Genomic DNA, 18,946 nt, shown 5'->3' with positions numbered 1-18,946 from the left:
CACATTTACAGAAGAGATAACACCTATCCTTCTCAAACTCATCCAAAATATAGCAGAGGGAGGAACACTCCCAAAGTCATTCCACGAGGCCACCATCACCTTGATACCAAAACCAGACAAGGATGTCACAAAGAAAACTACAGGCCAATATCACTGATGAACAAAGATGCAAAAATCCTCAAAAAAATACTAGCAAACAGGATCCAACAACACATTAAACGGATCATACACCAAGATCAAGCAGGGTTTATTCCAGGAATGCAAGGATTCTTCAATACACGCAAATCAGTCAATGTGATACACCATATTAACAAATTGAAGGAGAAAAAGCATATGATCATCTCAATAGATGCAGAGAAAGCTTCTGACAAAATTCAACACCCATTTATGATAAAAACCCTGCAGAAAGTAGGCATAGAGGGAACTTTCCTCAACATAATAAAGGGCATACATGACAAACCCAGAGCCAACATCATCCTCAACGGTGAAAAACTGAAACCATTTCCACTAAGATCAGGAACAAGACAAGGTTGACCACTCTCACCACTCTTATTCAACATAGTTTTGGAAGTTTTAGCCACAGCAATCAGAGAAGAAAAGGAAATAAAATAATACAAATAGGAAAAGAAGAAGTAAAGCTGTCACTGTTTGCAGATGACATGATACTATACATAGAGAATCCTAAAGATGCTACCAGAAAACTACTAGAGCTAATCAATGAATTTGGTAAAGTTGCAGGATACAAAATTAATGCACAAAAATCTCTGGCATTCCTATACACTAATGAAAAATCTGAAAGTGAAATCAAGAAAACACTCCCATTTACCAGTGCAACAAAAAGAATAAAATACCTAGGAATAAACCTACCTAAGGAGACAAAAGACCTGTATGCAGAAAATTTTAAGACACTGATGAAAGAAATTAAAGATGATACAAATAGATGGACAGATATACCATGTTTTTGGATTGGAAGAATCAACATTGTTAAAATGACTCTACTACCCAAAGCAATCTACAGATTCAATGCAATCCCTATCAAACTACCACTAGCATTTTTCACAGAACTAGAACAAAAAATTCCACAATTTGTATGGAAACACAAAAGACCCCGAATAGACAAAGCAATCTTGAGAATGAAAAACGGAGCTGGAAGAATCAGGCTCCCTGACTTCACACTATACTACAAAGCTACAGTAATCAAGACAGTATGGTACTGGCACAAAAACAGAAAGATAGATCAATGGAACAGGATAGAAAGCCCAGAGATAAACCCACGCACATATGGTCACCTTATCTTTGATAAAGGAGGCAGGAATGTACAGTGGAGAAAGGACAGCCTCTTCAATAAGTGGTGCTGGGAAAACTGGACAGGTACATGTGAAAGTATGAGATTAGATCACTCCCTAACACCATACACAAAAATTAGCTCAAAATGGATTAAAGACCTAAATGTAAGGCCAGAAACTATCAAACTCTTAGAGGAAAACATAGGCAGGACACTCTATGACATAAATCACAGCAAGATCCTTTTTGACCCACCTCCTAGAGAAATGGAAATAAAAACAAAAATAAACAAATGGGACCTAATGAAACTTAAAAGCTTTTGCACAGCAAGGTCATAAACAAGACAAAAAGACAACCCTCAGAATGGGAGAAAATATTTGCAAATGAAGCAACTGACAATGGATTAATCTCCAAAATTTACAAGCAGCTCATGCAGCTCAATAACAGAAAAACAAACAACACAATCCAAAAATGGGCAGAAGACCTAAATAGACATTTCTCCAAAGAAGATATACAGACTGCCAACAAACACATGAAAGAATGCTCAACGTCATTAATCATTAGAGAAATGCAAATCAAAAGTACAATGAGATATCATCTCACGCCGGTCAGAATGGCCATCATCAAAAAATCTAGAAACAATAAATGCTGGAGAGGGTGTGGAGAAAAGGGAACACTCTTGCACTGCTGGTGGGAATGTGAATTGGTACAGCCACTATGGAGAACAGTATGGAGGTTCCTTAAAAAACTACAAATAGAACTACCATATGACCCAGCAATCCCAATACTGGGCATATACCCTGAGAAAACCATAATTCAAAAAGAGTCATGTACCAAAATTGCAGCTCTATTTACAATAGCCAGGAGATGGAAACAACCTAAGTGTTCATCATCAGATGAATGGATAAAGAAGATGTGGCACATATATTCAATGGAATATTACTCAGCCATAAAAATAAACGACATTGAGGTATTTGTTATGAGGTGGATGGACCTAGAGTCTGTCATACAGAGTGAAGTAAGTCAGAAAGAGAAAGACAAATACCGTATGCTAACACATATATATGGAATTTAAGAAAAAAAAAGTCATGAAGATCCTAGGGGTAAGACAAGAAAAAAGATACAGACCTACTAGACAATGGACTTGAGGATATGGGGAGGGGGAAGGGTAAGCTGGGACAAAGTGAGAGAGTGGCATGGACATATATACACTACCAAACGTCAGGTAGATAGCTAGTGGGAAGCAGCCGCATAGCACAGGGAGATCAGCTCGGCGCTTTGTGACCACCTAGAGGGGTGGGCTAGGGAGGGTGGGAGGGAGGGAGACACAAGAGGGAGGAGATATGGGAACATATGTATAACTGATTCACTTTGTTATAAAGCAGAAACTAACACACCATTGTAAAGCAATTATACTCCAATAAAGATGTAAAAAAAAAAAAAAGTTTCTTTTGTCTTTACACAAAGACAACACAATCATCTATGAAGAAAATCCTATGGAATCTACAAAAAAGCTACCAGAATAATTTATTTAGCAAGAATGCAGGATAAAACATCAATATGCCAACATCAATTATATTTCTATATATTAGCAACAACCAGAAACTGAAGAAAGTATTTTTAATACCATTAACAATAGCATAAAAAACATGAAGCACTTAGGAATAAAGTTAACAGAAGATGTGCCAGATCTGCCCACTGAAAACTTCAAAACCTGGCTGAGAGAGAGAAGACTTAAATAAAGGGCGAAGTGGAGCTCATGAACCGAAAAGCTCAATACTGTCAAGACGGCAGTTCTTCCCAAACTGACTTACAGAGTCAACGGAATCCCAACCAAAATCCCAGCAGGCTTTTTTTGTATAAACTGACAACCAAATTCTAAAATTCCATATGGAAGTGCAAAGGACATACAATAGCCAAAGCTTTGTAAAGTATGCAGTTGAAAACATACACTACCTGACTTCAAGACTTACCATGTTTCAGTAACCAACACAGTGTGTTACTGACATCATGATAGATAAACAGATCAATTGTGCAGGACAGAGAGTACCAAAATAGACCCGCACATATATGGGGTAATTGATTTTAGAAAAAAAGGCAATTGAGTGGAGAAAGTTTAGTGTTTTCAACAAATGCTGCTTGTACAACTGCTATCCATATACGAAAAACAAAATGAACTTTAACTCTCACACCATATGCAAATGTTACTGCAAAATGGATCATAAACTTAGATGTAAAATCTAAAACTACAAAACTTCTAAACCGATCAATTATACTGTATTAAAATTAAGAACAAGTCATAGACTGGGAAAAATATTTGCAAATCATCTATGTAATAAAAAACTTGGATCCAGAATATATAAAGAAGCCTTAAACTCAGTAATAAGAAAGTAAACAACCCAATAAAGAAAAAATTAAGCAAAAGAGGTGAACAAATACTTCACCAAAGACAATACACAAATGGCAAATAAGCACATGATAGATGCCCAACATCATTAGCCATTAGAGAAATACAAATTAAAACCACAATGTAATACCACTACACACCTATTAGACAGCCAAAATGAAAAGGAATGACCATACCAAACGTTGGCAAGGATGTGGAAAAACTAGAACTCTCTGGTGGGGAATGTAAAATAAAACAATCACTTTGGAAAACACTCTGGCAGCTTTTTAAAAGTTAACATACAACACAGCACTGTAAAGCAATTATACTCCAATAAAGATGTTAAAAAAAAAAAAAAGTTAACATACATCTACCAAATGACCCAACCATTCCACTCCTAAGTATTCACCCAAGAGAAATAAAAGTATATGTCCATACAAAGATGTGTACCCAAATATTCATTGTAGCTTGATATGGAGTAACTGGAAACAACCCAAATGTCCATCAACAGATGAATGGATAAGGAGTGGTGTAACCAGACAATGAAGTATCTCTCAGCAATAAAAAGGAATCAACTATTGATACACACAGCAAAATGGATTAATCTCAAAATAATTATCCTGAGTAAATTCAGACAAAAAGAGTACATACTGGATGGCTCCATTTATCCTAGATTCTAGAAAATATAACTAATTTGTAGTAACAGAAAGGAGACTTGCTAGCAGTTCCCTGAGGATGGGGAGGGAGGCAAGAAGGAAAGGATTACAGAAGGACGTAAGGAAACTTTTTTTTGGGGGGGAGGGGGTGATGGATATGTTCATTAACTTGATTATGGTAATGGCTTCACAGGTGTACACATGTCAAAACTTATCAAATTGTATACCTGAAATATGTGCAGTTTATTATATGACAATTATACTTCTATCAAGATGTTTTTTAACAACCCAGTGATGGGACTTCCCTGGTAGTCCAGCGGTTAAGACTCTGCATTTCCAGTGCAGGGGGCATGGGTTCGATCCTTGGTCGGGAAACTACGATCCCGCATGCTGCGTGGCCGAAAAAACAAATAAAAAATAAAAAACCCAGTGATAGGGAAAGATACATTGTGTCAAGACGCACTGAAATCCTGTTAATGGTTGAGACCATTTCTGTTATCGTCATATCAACCTTTCTTCACTGTAAGATAAATATGAGATCAGAGAAGAGAAACAGGAAGAATTTTGGGGGGAAAAACAAAGAATATGGGGAAAGGCAGAGTAGAAGCAAATGTAGGTTGGAGAGAGGTAATTTAGCTAATCCTTAACAGTATTAAAAAGTCTAAGCTCTGAAAAGAAAATGCCTACAAGGAATCCCAAGGATACCTGCTAAAATTCATATGCAGTAGCAAGAGTAGTAATATATCACTAATCGCTAAAAACGACGGCAACAAATAAAATCACCAAAAAAAGACACTTCCTCCAACCTGCTCAACATCTGTTTTGTTCTGAATTTAGGGTACATTCAGCATTTGAATTATTTCGAGAGCCACGTGGAGATCATTAAAATTAACCGTTTTGAAGAAATAAATTTAAAATAGGCCTTTTAAAAAGGGCCATCCTTAAAAACCCACTGAAAAAAAAAGGAACAGTGAATGAGATTTAAAGGTTAAAAAAGCAGTATCACTGTGGTCCATACATGGCATGGGTAACAATGATCACTTACGCCATTCTCCTTTCTTCGATGTTCACCTGGAACTTTTACACCATTTCTTTTTAAACTTGGATCCTGAGACCTTGGTCCGCTCACTAGGCACAAAATTCAGAAAGCAGGCATTAACACTAGAGTTGACAGATATTTTAAGTCCCAGTTCATTTCTCAGTTCCCTGGTGGCGCAGTGGTTGGGAGTCCGCCTACCGATGCAGGGGACACGGGTTCGTGCCCCGGTCCGGGAAGATCCCACATGCCGCGGAGCGGCTGGGCCCGTGAGCCATGGCCGCTGAGCTTGCGCGTCCGGAGCCTGTGCTCCGCAACAGGAGAGGCCACAACAGTGAGAGGCCCGCGTACCGCAAAAAAAAAAAAAAAAAAAAAAGCTCTCTGATATTTTAAGTTGAAAATATACTTAAAATGCTTTCTAGTAGCAATGAAGGTAAGGTCTCGTAATTCAGCCTGTTCTGGAAAACCTTACTTGGAACGGTGAATAAATAGCATTACAGGGCTTCCCTGGTGGCGCAGTGGTTAAGAGTCCGCCTGCCGATGCGGGGGACATAGGTTCGTGCCCCGGTCCGGGAAGATCCCACATGCCGCGGAGCGGCTGGACCGTGAGCCATGGCCGCTGAGCCTGCGCGTCTGGAGCCTGTGCTCCGCAACGGGAGAGGCCACAGCAGTGAGAGGCCCGCGTACCGCAAAAAAAAAAAAAAAAAAAGAAAAAGAAATAGCACTAGAAAATGTCACATGCTAACCATTCCCATGCGTCAGATACCACAGGAGGCGAAGTTAAGAAAATACATGTACTTCTGATTACGGGTCATTCACACCGTTTGCTTAAGTGGCTCCTCCCAGTTCTCTATTTAGCTACTCAGCAGTGAAATTGGGAATAGTTTCATTGAAAGAAATAAAAGTGAAAATTACATCAACCCATCCTTGTACTCGTTAAAGAGTTTGTACCTTACACAGGAAGGAAGCAAATGAAAACAGAACAAGTGGCATTTCGAACATTTGGTCATTTTGCGATAATTCCGAAGTATTATCAAGTATTTCCCCATTTATTTAAGTAAAAAAATTTCCATTTTCTTAGCTTGGGAAAGTACTAATTGGAAAACACTGTGCATTCTGCTTTTTTGGCTAAAAAGAATTTTTCAAGCCCGAATATATGGGTCTTTCAGTACCACTTAAAGCATCACGAGGGGAAAATAGTCTTAAACTGATAAATTATAAGAAACAATATCAAAGAGAATTTCTTAAATATGTGAAATTAAGCTTAGACCTGTACTTCCCAGAAGTTAGAAAATTTATTAAGTTATCTCCCAAGAGGTTTTAGATTAAAATTTCTTTTGAATCAAATCTCTATTGTACCTGCCTGGAAGCTTAGCACAAATTTCCAGTAAATAAGTATGTCTATCCTCAGGGCCACGTACCACACTTACATCTAACTCCAATGCGTTAGCTTTACTTTTTTTTTTTTTTTTTTTTTTTTGCGGTACGCGGGCCTCTCACTGTTGTGGCCTCTCCCATCGCGGAGCACAGGCTCCGGACGCGCAGGCTCAGCGGCCATGGCTCAGGTGCCCAGCCACTCCGTGGCACGTGGGATCTTCCTGGATCGGGGCACAAACCGGTGTCCCCTGCATCGGCAGGCGGACTCTCAACCACTGCGCCACCAGGGAAGCCCTACTTTTAAATACTGTTCAATTCTCTGACAAAACAGCTCAGGTAACCTGTGACAATATTTCCGTAGAAGAAAAAAAGAAATCTATCACTTAGGAATAACTGCTTTCTTTGCTGCCTCAAAGAAAGAGCACTCCGCCAGTTTCTCCTTGGCATGTTCAGTTACATAATCAGAGTAAAAAGCAAGAGTTTTAAAATTAATGTCATATACATTCTGGGTCACAGGTCCTAGTTAAACTGGAAAAAGAATACAGTAACAGTCTCCTAATCTGTAATCTAGAAGTCTACACCACAAAGGCTGACACTGAACAGCAATCCTGTTTTATCCCAGTTTAGACACTATGTGGCACTGGTGTTCTGCAACAATGTGAAAACAGCGTCTTTATCTTCAGATTATATTTCTCACATTACAGACACACTGAAACTGCGTACTGCACTATTGAGAGGCTGTTTAATAATTTACCCGGTACGACAGAGAAAGATATTTGAACTAGTAGATCAACGGGGAAAATTCATCTAATTTACTAAAAGAAGATGTATGCAGTAATGTAAACAAAGAACAAAATAAAAATAAGATGCAGATGCCAACTTAAAACCACAAAAAAGAAGGCTGCTTTAGGGAAAAAAAAAAAAAAGCATGCTTATTTAAAATAAAATTACAGACACCAGAGACACTGAAAGGCCTGCGAGCCAGCCTGGCTGAAGTGACTCAGGTTCCACTCCTGCCTCTGCCTCTAGGGACGTGGCCTCTGACAAGTCATTTAACCCCTGAGTATCAGCCTTTCTCATCTGTAGAGTAAGAGGCCAGACTAAGTCAATTCTGGGGTCCCCCACAGTCTGAATGTCTAATTGCTGGGTACCATGTGGACATTTGTACTAAAGGAATAAAACTGAGATTCTGTGACATCTAATAATTAACCTCTGTTACCGACATTCTTACTCCCAAGAATTACACATATACTGAAGTCACAAACCTTCCATTTTAAAAGTTCCAACATTTTTAGAAACACCTAGTAATCATGCTCCGGCCAGTGGTTTCCCACTGAGAACAAAGTTTTCCCACAGATCTCAGACCTGAAACTGCCTTTTCTCCCATGTCCTATGAGATCTCCAGGGTCACAGGGATAGCTGTGTCCCGATGTCTAGGGCTGCTTTCAGCCCACTATTTCTCCACCTTCACGTATTACCTTCTACCCTCTCCTCACTGTCATCTATAAACTCTGGTCACAACCCTCAGTCACCGCAGATGTGACCACCTGACCCCCCTGTTCTCCCCACTCCAAGTCCTGCCTTCATGCTGGATGACCTTACCACCCAAAAGCTCACCTCTAGGATCCGTGGCCTCCTACCTCCTCTCTAATTCAGGATCATTTCATGGTCCGGTGCAGGACCACGTCACCTAGAGGTGCTCTACCCCTGAAATCTTAAATTCAGACTCTCTACTTTTTGACCATAATTTCCTCTCACTGCACCTGTGCATGAATCTGAGACATGCAGTTCCTTAGCACTGGTCTGCTCTTGCCCTGCAGCCCCCCTGCCTTCACTTCGCCCCCACCCAGCTTAGACGTCATCTCACCAACATCCTCGTCTTCCCTGTCCCACTGACTCCACTGAACTGGTCTGGTCAAACCCCAACCTTGGGTCAATCCAACCATCTCCTCTTACAACCCTCTGGGCTGCAGAGCATCACTGGGGAAAAAATCACCCATGGTCTCCTGGTCTCTAGTCTCAACTGGCCTCCAGGGGGACCCTGGTCCCCCAGCAGCACTCTCTCCTGTTCTCCACCATGGCTCCAACCATCACTTTCACACGGCTGTGCCTCCTATCTCAGAGAAAACAAATGTTCTCAGATGAAAAGACCCTCCCACTGCTCCCACAGGGAGCACACATTTACCTGCATCTGCAAAGTTTCCCTTCCACCCAGTTAAAATGGAAGAGAGAATAAAGACGCAGACTTAGAGAACGGACTTGAAGACACAGCAGGGGCGGGGGGCAGGGAAGGGGAAGCTGGGATGAAGTGAGAGACTAGCATGGACATATATACACTACCAAATGTAAAATAGAGGGCTAGTGGGAAGCAGCTGCATAGCACAGGGAGATCAGTTCGGTGCTCTGTGACCACCTAGAGGGGTGGGATAGGGAGAGTGGGAGGGAGACGCAAGAGGGAGGAGATATGGGGATATATGTATATGTATAGCTGATTCGCTTTGTTATAAAGCAGAAACTAACACACCATTGCAGAGCAATTATACTCCAATAAAGATGTTAAAAATAAATTTTAAAAATAATAAATAAATAATGGAAGAGAGATCCTTCCCCCGCCACCTCCCACTGGCTGACTTGCCCATTGAGCATTCCTCCTCCTTGTATTTCAACCCGCTGCTCTACTGACTCTTTCCTTCCCACCCACATTAAAAACTGTCGCCAAATTTTTCCCATCTTCCAAGAAAACAGAACAAACTGAACCACACCCCTTTCTCCCCACCCCCCAGTCAGGGCTTAGAGGAGCTGTCTATCCTCGCTGTTCCCACTTCCTTACCTCTCACTTACCCCCCAAATCACCTGGCTCCTGATCACGTGCTACACCCGAGCATGAAATAAAACTTCAGATCTTTGTTATGACTGATAGGATGCTACCTACCAATGTCCCTGCCAGGGGGGCGTTCATGGCGAAGGAAGAACCGAACTTCACTCCTCTGACTTCCAAACCGTTGCAGGACATCAAACATTCGCTCATTATCGGCAACTGGACGTTCTAAAAGAAACAAATAAATGAGGTACAAATCATGTTATCTGCAGGTAAAAAGAAAGACGAACATATCATTTACTGTCTATCCTTCATGCAAATTATGCATTATGAATGCAGAAGTTACTTAGCATCTTACATCTTTTTTTTTTTTTTTTTTAGAAAATGAAGCATCACCAGCTTTCCACCCATATGATCAGGGTCAAGCGTGGGTGGAGGACTGGGGGGAGGACTGGATCCAGGCCGCGAGCAGGAGCTCAGGAGTCTAATTCAGCGGCCCCTCACTAGCCACAGGCAGGCTGGGAAGCTCTGCGGGTTCCAAAGCTCCTGTCATCTATTCCATAGGACAGTCTCTGAGGTCCCTTCTAACTCTAATGGCTCTATGATTCTCTAAGTATACACATGAAACATTAAAAAACAGCTTTCTAAATAGTGTAGTCTTACTGTCTATTGTTTTTTTAATTACAATTTTATAAACTGCGTTAAAAAAAAAATCAGACACTTGCATTTCCAAACAAAAGCCTCTTTACTGCCCTGAAAATATGCTTCTTTGGCCCTTCTTCCGATGAGACTGCCAGTTGTCAGAACTCTTCTAGAGACAAAAAGAAGGGCATAGATAAATACCCTAATAAATGGGAACTTTAGCAGAAACCAGATATCTTAAGCTCCCCTCAAAAAATCTTCCAATCTTGAGGGCTTCCCTGGTGGCGCAGTGGTTAGGAACCCGCCTGCCAATGCAGGGGACACGGGTTCAACCCCTGGTCCAGGAAGATCCCACATGTCACGGAGCAACTAAGCCCGTGCACCACAATTGCTGAGCCTGCGCCCTGGAGCCCGCGAGCCACAACTACTGAGCCCACGTGTCACAACTACTGAAGCCCGTGCACCTACAGCCTGTGCTCCACAACAAGAGAAGCCACCGCAATGAGAAGCCCGTGCACCGCAACGAACAGTAGCCCCGTCTTGCCGCAAGTAGAGAAAGCCTGCGTGCAGCAATGAAGACCCAACACAGCCAAAAAAAAAAAAAAAAAACTTCCAATCTTAAGGGATCTGGATATAAAAACCAAATATACTGTCTGAGGATGTAACTGTTTAAAATGAAAGAACTCCGGTAACATCGATATAATTTTTAATATAAGAAAGTTGAAACAGCCTAAGAAAACTCAATGCACTTGTCAGTAATCAAAGACACTATCTGAGTACCTTAAATAAACAACACGGGCAGAGAATGGGGCAGCCAAGGGTTCAGCAGCCAATTCTGTGAACTAAGCCCTGAACTTAATCTGCTCGGTTGCAACGAAGTACAGCTCTGGTTCTTGACATACTGAGTTGACACAGATACCCCTCTCTCCTCTAAACTGGGGAAATTCTAACTAAGACCACCCCGCAAAAGGAAACACCCATAGCTGAGTAGACACCCTCCCAAAAGAAACTCTCAGCAGACCCTCCACCTCCTCACAAAAAAACCAAACACACACACACACACACACACACACACACACACACACACACACACAGACACTTTATTTCAAAAGAAGTGAAATCCCCAGGTTCCATAAGCAAAGAGGGAATTCAAAGTAAGGGAAGTAACTTCCAGTCCACGCTGGGTTGGACCGTCTTACAAGGTCTAGGAGCTAAGGTCCTGATGGCCTATGACGACAAAAAATCAGGCTTAGGCCAGCAAACGCTGAAATACACTTCAAAGGGTCTCAAAGCCGCCTATTCACCCCATGCTCTGACCACACCAATCCCCTTGTCCTGGCATCCGTGCCTATGTGACTTGGAACAAGCCATTCCTAGCATTGAGAACTGTCCCCATCACTCTTTTCTCCTTCTGCAGATGGAGCACATCCATCTATTCCTGCAGTCATCGCACTGTATGATAAATGTCTGCTGATTCCTGCTTTTACTTGAAGGCAGGACACTTTCATCTCTCTATTCCTCACATCAAGCACAGTTCCTAGTACATTATAGGAATCCAAGAAATGCTCTCTTAGCAAACAAATGAGCGGGGAGGAAGGAAATGGAGATGGCAAATAAAAGCTACATATTTTGAAAGACTGTCAGTTAAAGGAAATGGGAAACTTGAGAAGCTAACAAAGTGGAAGCAACAAATTTATTATTTTTATTTTTTAAATTTTACTTATTCATTTATTTATTTTTGGCTGCACGCGGGCTTTCTCTAGTTGTGGCGAGCGGGGGCTACTCTTCATTGCGGTGTGCGGGCTTCTCATTGTGGTGGCTTCTCTTGTTGCGGAGCACAGGCTGTAGGCGCGCAGGCTTCAGTAGTTGTGGCACACGGGCTCAGTAGTTGTGGCTGTAGAGCGCCAGCTCAGTAATTGTGGCGCACGGGCTTAGCTGCTCCATGGCATGTGGGATCTTCCCGGACCAGGGCTCAAACCCGTGTTCCCTGGACTGGCAGGCGGATTCTTAACCACTGTGCCACCAGGGAAGTCCAAATGTACTATTTTTAAAATGGGGCACCTTGAACAATTTACAGCAAAAAAGGAGGAGTTGAAAACATAACAGCTATTACTTGCTGAGAGCTAACATTAAGTGCTATGCTAACAGGGGCTATGCTAAACCCCCTTCAAATGTCAGCTCCTGGGATCCTCACACAATCCTATGCAATAGATTCAATTATTATCCCAATTATGCAGGGAAAACACTTGAGGACTACTGGAATTAAGTACCTTGTCTGAAGTTATAAAGCTAGTAAATGAAAGAGACAAGATTTTGATACCTAAGACCTTGATCTTAATCACACCATACAAACAACCCTCAAATGAATTATGAATTCACTGTAAGCAATCAGAAGCCCCAAAGAATTTTTCATGGAACATTTCAAGGTAATTCTAAAACATATCTGAAAAAGAAAATACACAAGAATACTACAGGATAACAATGAAATAAGCACTTGCCTTACAATGCCAAACCTTTTATAAAACTATAGTAATTAAAACTATTTGGTCCTATCATAAAACTAGAAGAAAACAATAAAAGTAACTGACTATAAAGCTTATAGAAACATAACTTCATATACGATATACCAAGAATTCAAAGTGACATTTCACATCAGCAAGGAAAAAGACAGCTGTTCAATAAGACACTTAAAAAAAAATTCGCGGGGGACTTCCCTGGTGGTGCAGTGGATAAGACTCTGCACTCCCAATGCAGGGGGTCTGGGTTCAATCCCTGGTCAGAGAACTAGATCCCACATGCATGCCGCAATTAAGAATTCACATGAAAAAAAGAAAAAGAAAAAAAAAAAAAAGAATTCACATGGCACAACTAAGGAGCTGGCAAGCCACAACTAAGGAGCCCACGTGCTGCAACCAAGGAGTCTGCCTGCCGCAACTAAGACAGGCACAACCAAATAAATAAATAAATAATTTTTAAAAAAATTCACGGGATTTCCCTGGTGGCGCAGTGGTTAAGAATCCGCCTGCCAATGCAGGGGACACGGGTTCGAGCCCTGGTCCGGGAAGATCTCACATGTCATGGAGCAACTGTGCACCACAACTAAGCCTGCGCTCTAGAGCCTGCGAGCCACAACTACTGAGCCTGTGTGCCACAACTACTGAAGCCCACGTGCCTAGAGCCCATGCTCCACAAGAGAAACCACCGCAATGAGAAGTCTGCGCACCGCAATGAAGAGTAGCCCCTGCTCACCGCAACTAGAGAAAGCCTGAGCGCAGCAACGAAGACCCAATGCAGCCATAAATAAATAAATAAATGAATTCATTAAAATAAATAAAAGAATTCCATCAATAATCAAAAACAAGGAGACCATGCCAGGCTCCCAGAAAAAAAAAAAGTTTCAACTCAGAGAGTGAGCCTTGGCAAAGTGAAAGAACACTTCTTGCTCTAAGAAAATCAGCCAGAAGGGTAGGCACACATGCAGAGAAACCTGAGGTAAGTACAGAGGAAGGAAACCGAGGAAGCTCACAATGCGTGGTTTCAATCATCTTGGGAAAGTAATTTGCAGAATGCAAGGAGGCCACCAGAGCAACGAGAAGCTCATTTATTCATTCAGTAAATATTTATCGAGCACTCCCTCTGAGCTGGGGTGCAGCAAGGAACAAGACAAGCAGGTCTCTGCTCTTAGGGAGTTTACATTCTTGTGCATGTGTGTGAGGCTACGGGGATTAAAGAGGCAATAAACTAATAAACACACACAAAACACCGGACACACCTCACGCAGAGGATCAAATCAGGATGGAGCTGTAAAACAGAGAACCTCATGCCTGCTTTAGTAGGAAGCTCGGGAGAAGCACCTCCGAGGAGGCAATGTTTTAGCTGCAATCCAAATGACCAGAGGGAACCGGCAATGACAAAATCCGGAGGGAGAGCAATAGAGGCAGAGTGAACAGCTGCCGCCACTGGCTCTAAGGCGGGAAAGAGCATTGTTTATCCAGGAATATAAAATAGCTGCAGGAGGCAGGCAAGGAGGAAAATGGTTCCAGATGACATCAAAGACCTCACAATCTCAGATCAAGACTTTGGATTTTATTCTAAGTAGAAAAGAAAGCCATCAAAGGGTTTAAACAGGAAAGTCGAACTATCAGATTTTTTTTTTTTTTTTTTTTTTTTTTGCGGTACGCAGGCCTCTCACTGTTGTGGCCTCTCCCGTTGCGGAGCACAGGCTCTGGACGCACAGGCTCAGCGGCCATGGCTCATGGGCCCAGCCACTCCGCGGCATGTGGGATCTTCCTGGACCGGGACACGAACCCGTGTCCCCTGCATCGGCCGGCGGACTCTCAACCACCGCGCCACCAGGGAAGCCCGAACTATCAGATTTTTATTTAAAAAGGATCACTTGGGTTTCTTTATGGGACTGGTCTAATCTAGCTCCTATGTGAAGTAAGCAATTCGGGGAGAGTGCAGACCTTCCTGAACACACAGCTGTAGGGAAGTCAACGGAAGATGAGTAAGAGGACTGGCCTGGGAAGCAGCGGACGCTCAGCTGGAGTCACATACCATGAACGGTGTGAATGCAATGAACACAGTGGGAAACTCGTGCTGGGACACTGCACCCCCAGGGGAGAAAAAGGAAACAGTGGGAGCTCACCCAGGCTGTACAGAAACAAAGCAGAAATCATGAAAACTTATTCCCGCATCTACAAACTCCTAAGGGGCCAAAAAGAAACCAGGCTGTCCCATTTCAGGGCTCCAAAGAACTAAGTAAGGGGGTTGATGTCAAGGCTTAAAATAATGCCTATGTCTCCAGCCACCACAGTAACTCAACACCGAAGAGCTTTCCCGAAAAACCTACAGAACCTCAGAGAGGGCAAAACAGTCAGGACACCTCAAATTCCTAATTAAGTGCAGCTTAAGCGTACAAGAAACACTTGTGAGCGCTATACATTTTACCATAACACCCCAGAAGCTTCCACCCTGTGTATCAGCTGCCTATCTTTTGACCTTTTATACTGGAGTGTCTACGGTGTCCTGCAGAAAAAGAAAACAGCAAAGAGACTTTGTAGGTCGCCACAGAACTGGACTGAGAATACTAGCTCTGATGGACACCCTATCCCGCAGTTTCTCCACGGATAAACGCGTGCGGCACACAGCGCCTCGTCTAAAACCGATGACAATGAAAGACGGCACGACCGAAGCACGCATACCGGAGCCGCACCACACTTCAGCCAGGTGGCAATCGCTCTCGCCAGGTTCTTTGCAAAGATCCACCACGTCCCTGCAGATGGTTTCCGGAGTAACTGGGACTTCCGTGAAGTGCTGCTCGTTGTTGCTGAGGTACACGGTAAGAAACATCTGGAAACAAAAGGAGAAACACAACAGTTATCAGTACTGTCTACACTGGTGCTGGTCACTTTTTACTCACCTCGGATTCCTTTCCCCAGATGGTCTCAGTTGAAGTGCAAATGCACAACAGGACCGTCTGGCTGTTCCCTGGCCTGAGGAAGGGAGGGACCTGGAGCTCGGCCGATGGACACCGGCCCCCCTCTCCTGGCAGCGCCTGCAGAGCCCTTGGGGATCCCCGGAGCACAGGCAAATCAGTGCATACAAAAGGTCGTATTAAATTTTCTTCTGGGACTTCCCTGGCAGTCCAGTGGTTAAGACTACCTGCTTCCAATGCAGGGGGCCCGGGTTCAATCCCTGGTCAGGGATCCCACACGCCCTGTGGTACGGCCAAAAAAAAGTCTGCCTCTGACATTTTATTCATGTTATTTGTTTCCCAAATACTTATGTAGTTCTTAGTATGATGTGCCAGACCCATACTACAAATAGATCTTCTTATCAATCCTGTGAAGATGATCAGGGGATGATGATCTCACACACACACACACACACACACACACACACACACACACACACACACACACACACTTATGCAAAGCCTCTTTTGAGAAGGATACACAAGAACAAAACATGTGTTGCTTCTGAGGGTGGGGATGTCTTTTTTTATAAAAAGAAAAGATGCAGGGCTTCCCTGGTGGTGCAGTGGTTGAGAGTCCGCCTGCCGATGCAGGGATCACGGGCTCGTGCTCTGGTCCAGGAAGATCCCACATGCCACAGAGCAGCTGGGCCTGTGAGCCACGGCCGCTGAGCCTGCGCGTCCGGAGTCTGTGCTTTGCAACGGTAGAGGCCACAACAGTGAGAGGCCCACGTACCGCAAAAAAAAATAAATAAATAAAAAAGAAAAGATGCAGTATCTACTTTTACTGGGAGAAAGACTGCTATTGAGTTTTATTTATTTATTGTGGGGTCTTCGTTGCTGCACGCAGGCTTTCACTAGTTGCAGTGAGCAGGGGCTACTCTTTGTTGCGGTGCACGGGCTTCTCATTGTCGTGGCTTCTCTTGTTGTGGAGCACAGGCTCTAGGTGCGCGGGCCTCAGTTGTTGTGGCACGTGGGCTCAGTAGTTGTGCCTTGCAGGCTCTGGAGCTCAGGCTCAGTAGTTGTGGCGCACGGGCTTAGTTGCTCCACGGCATGTGCGATCTTCCCGGGTCAGGGCTCAAACCCGTGTCCCCTGCATTGGCAGGCGGATTGTTAACCAGTGTGCCACCAGGGAAGCCCAATACTGCATCTTAAAGACACTGCAACTAAAGAATTCAAGTTTTAAAAAAATAAATAAAAATGCATGACAATTAAAAAAAGGAATACAAGTTTTCATACCTATTAAATAACCAAAAATAACCCAAACAAAAAAACCGTTGTTAACTCCCAGTACTGAAGAAACTGAGTGAATCAACAAACAAATTGATGGCGGCAATGCAAGTCAGCACACTCCCATGCTCACTCACTCAGTGAGGACCTATGCCGGGAAGATTCGTGTGTATCAGGATAAAACAAAACAATAAACAAACAAAAACACCAGCCAACTTGAAAGCGTAATCCCACTGTGAGAATTTATCCTGTGAAAATAACTCTAATCAAAGAGAATACAAATCCTGTGAAACATGAACTTGATGGGCCATTCTACATTCTGTAAAAATAATTAATGAGACTATGCCAAACACTGGGGGAAATTGGGGTTTTAAGGCTCTACCAAAGCAGAATGAGTAGGATCTGCACTGTGATCACACTGACACAAGGACATCATACAACAGCTGTAGCACCTGCCAACAGTCAGCCACACAGCTTCCCATCCAGCTTAAACCTCGCTGCCCATTACCTCCGAGGTGAGACAGATGCATTAGGCTCTTCTTTTTTTTTTTTTGCGGGGGGGGGGGTAAGGGGGGAAGGAGGGGGAAGGCAGTGCCTCATGGAAACTATGACGGAAACTGGCTAAAACAGCAGACTGGCTGCCTCAAGGATCCGGTCCAAGTAAGGGGAGAAGACGACATGCGTAAGAGAAGACGGCCCACTGGGTCAGCAGGCTCAGCCCCCGGGGGCTTCCCACCTCCTCCCTGCACTAAAACCATGAGTTCTTAAAGTAAGCCAAGTCTCCACTTCCTGCAACCAAAACTCTTTAACTCACATAAACATGTGTAGCAAAGAAAGTAACCCCCAAAACTAGAAAACATGAGAAGCGTACCCATTACAGCTAGAGGGTAACCCAGAAAAAAAAAGAGTTTAAGTGGATAATGTTGAAACAGTAAAATATATAAAATCAAAACTAGAATTTGCCAGGATGAGCTCAGAAGCTTTCACGCTGTTATCAGGTTCTCCACATTCTGATCAACTGTGCTACATAAAGATAGATACATAGTTCTAGGCCTCAACTTAGTCAACACTTTCAAACTGTTCCACAAAATGAACACAGGTTTCCACCCTGCTGCTGCTCTAGATACATATACAGTGCATTTAACGAGAGATAAATAATTTACACTTTAGCACTAAACTGTAGTCCTCCTCAATATTCCCTACCCACACCAATACTTTCTTTGAAGTTCAACACTTCAAACACAGTAACTGTTTTCTTCGTAAATATGAGACCTAGAGGCATTTATTAAATTACAGAAATATTTAATATACAGTATATATACGAAACATACTGTATCAACAAATAAAAGGCTATTACATAAGACAACAGCACCTTATTCAAACGATCCTCCCACTAAGGACCAAAAAAAAAAAAATCTGGATGAATATGTTTAAATTTAAGAGCATTAAAAGCTAATGAGGGGGGACTTCCCTGGTGGCGCAGTGATTAAGAATCCGCCTGCCAATGCAGGGGACACGGGTGCGAGCCCTGGTCTGGGAAGATCCCACATGCCACGGAGCAACTAAGCCCGTGCGCCACAACTACTGAGCCTCCGCTCTAGAGCCCGCAAGCCACAACTACTGAGCCCACGTGCCACAACTACTGAAGCCCGTGTGCCTAGAGCCCGTGCTCCGCAATGAGAAGCCCGCTCACCGCAATGAAGAGTAGGCCCCGCTCGCAGCAACCAGAGAAAAGTCCGTGCACAGCAACGAAGACCCAATGCAACCAAAAATAAATAAATTAATTAAAATTTTTTTTTAAAAAAAAGCTTATGGAGAGGCTTTACCTGGGTTCAGTCTCCAGGCTGCGTCCTTGGGCAGCTTCGAGCTCGGGGGAAGGCAGGTGGAGCGCACATTCCAAAGACAGGAAAGTGAGTGCACGGCCTCCAAGCTGGGGTCCAGCTTGCAGGTCAAACCTGTGGTCACACCTTCTTAATGACCTTCCCCAACAAATGTTCTTCCCTGTGTGCCAGCACGGCCTGCCCTCTCATCTCCCCAGGTC

At 43.2% G+C, this 18,946-nt stretch overlaps 1 protein-coding gene across 4 annotated transcripts in view; it reads right to left on the bottom strand.

Annotated features, from left to right (window-relative positions):
* Positions 1-18,946, bottom strand: part of TP53BP2 (tumor protein p53 binding protein 2) — a 66,879-nt gene that overhangs the window by 28,927 nt on the left and 19,006 nt on the right. The window contains exons 1-4 of one of the 4 annotated variants that reach the window (XM_067729657.1): positions 15,404-15,533; positions 10,283-10,368; positions 9,672-9,785; positions 5,372-5,454 (exon numbers count right to left, since the gene is read on the bottom strand). In XM_067729657.1, the coding sequence (XP_067585758.1) occupies positions 5,372-5,454; positions 9,672-9,759 (171 nt within the window). In that variant the 5' untranslated portion in view covers positions 9,760-9,785; positions 10,283-10,368; positions 15,404-15,533. Of the gene's footprint in view, positions 1-5,371; positions 5,455-9,671; positions 9,786-10,282; positions 10,369-15,403; positions 15,552-18,946 lie in introns of those variants that run through there. The other 3 variants (XM_067729656.1, XM_067729659.1, XM_067729658.1) reach the window with 3 other exon arrangements.

This window comes from Pseudorca crassidens, chromosome 2 (assembly GCF_039906515.1).
Source record: "Pseudorca crassidens isolate mPseCra1 chromosome 2, mPseCra1.hap1, whole genome shotgun sequence".
Lineage (NCBI taxonomy): Eukaryota > Metazoa > Chordata > Mammalia > Artiodactyla > Delphinidae > Pseudorca > Pseudorca crassidens.
This window is presented reverse-complemented; position numbering and strand designations above follow the sequence as displayed.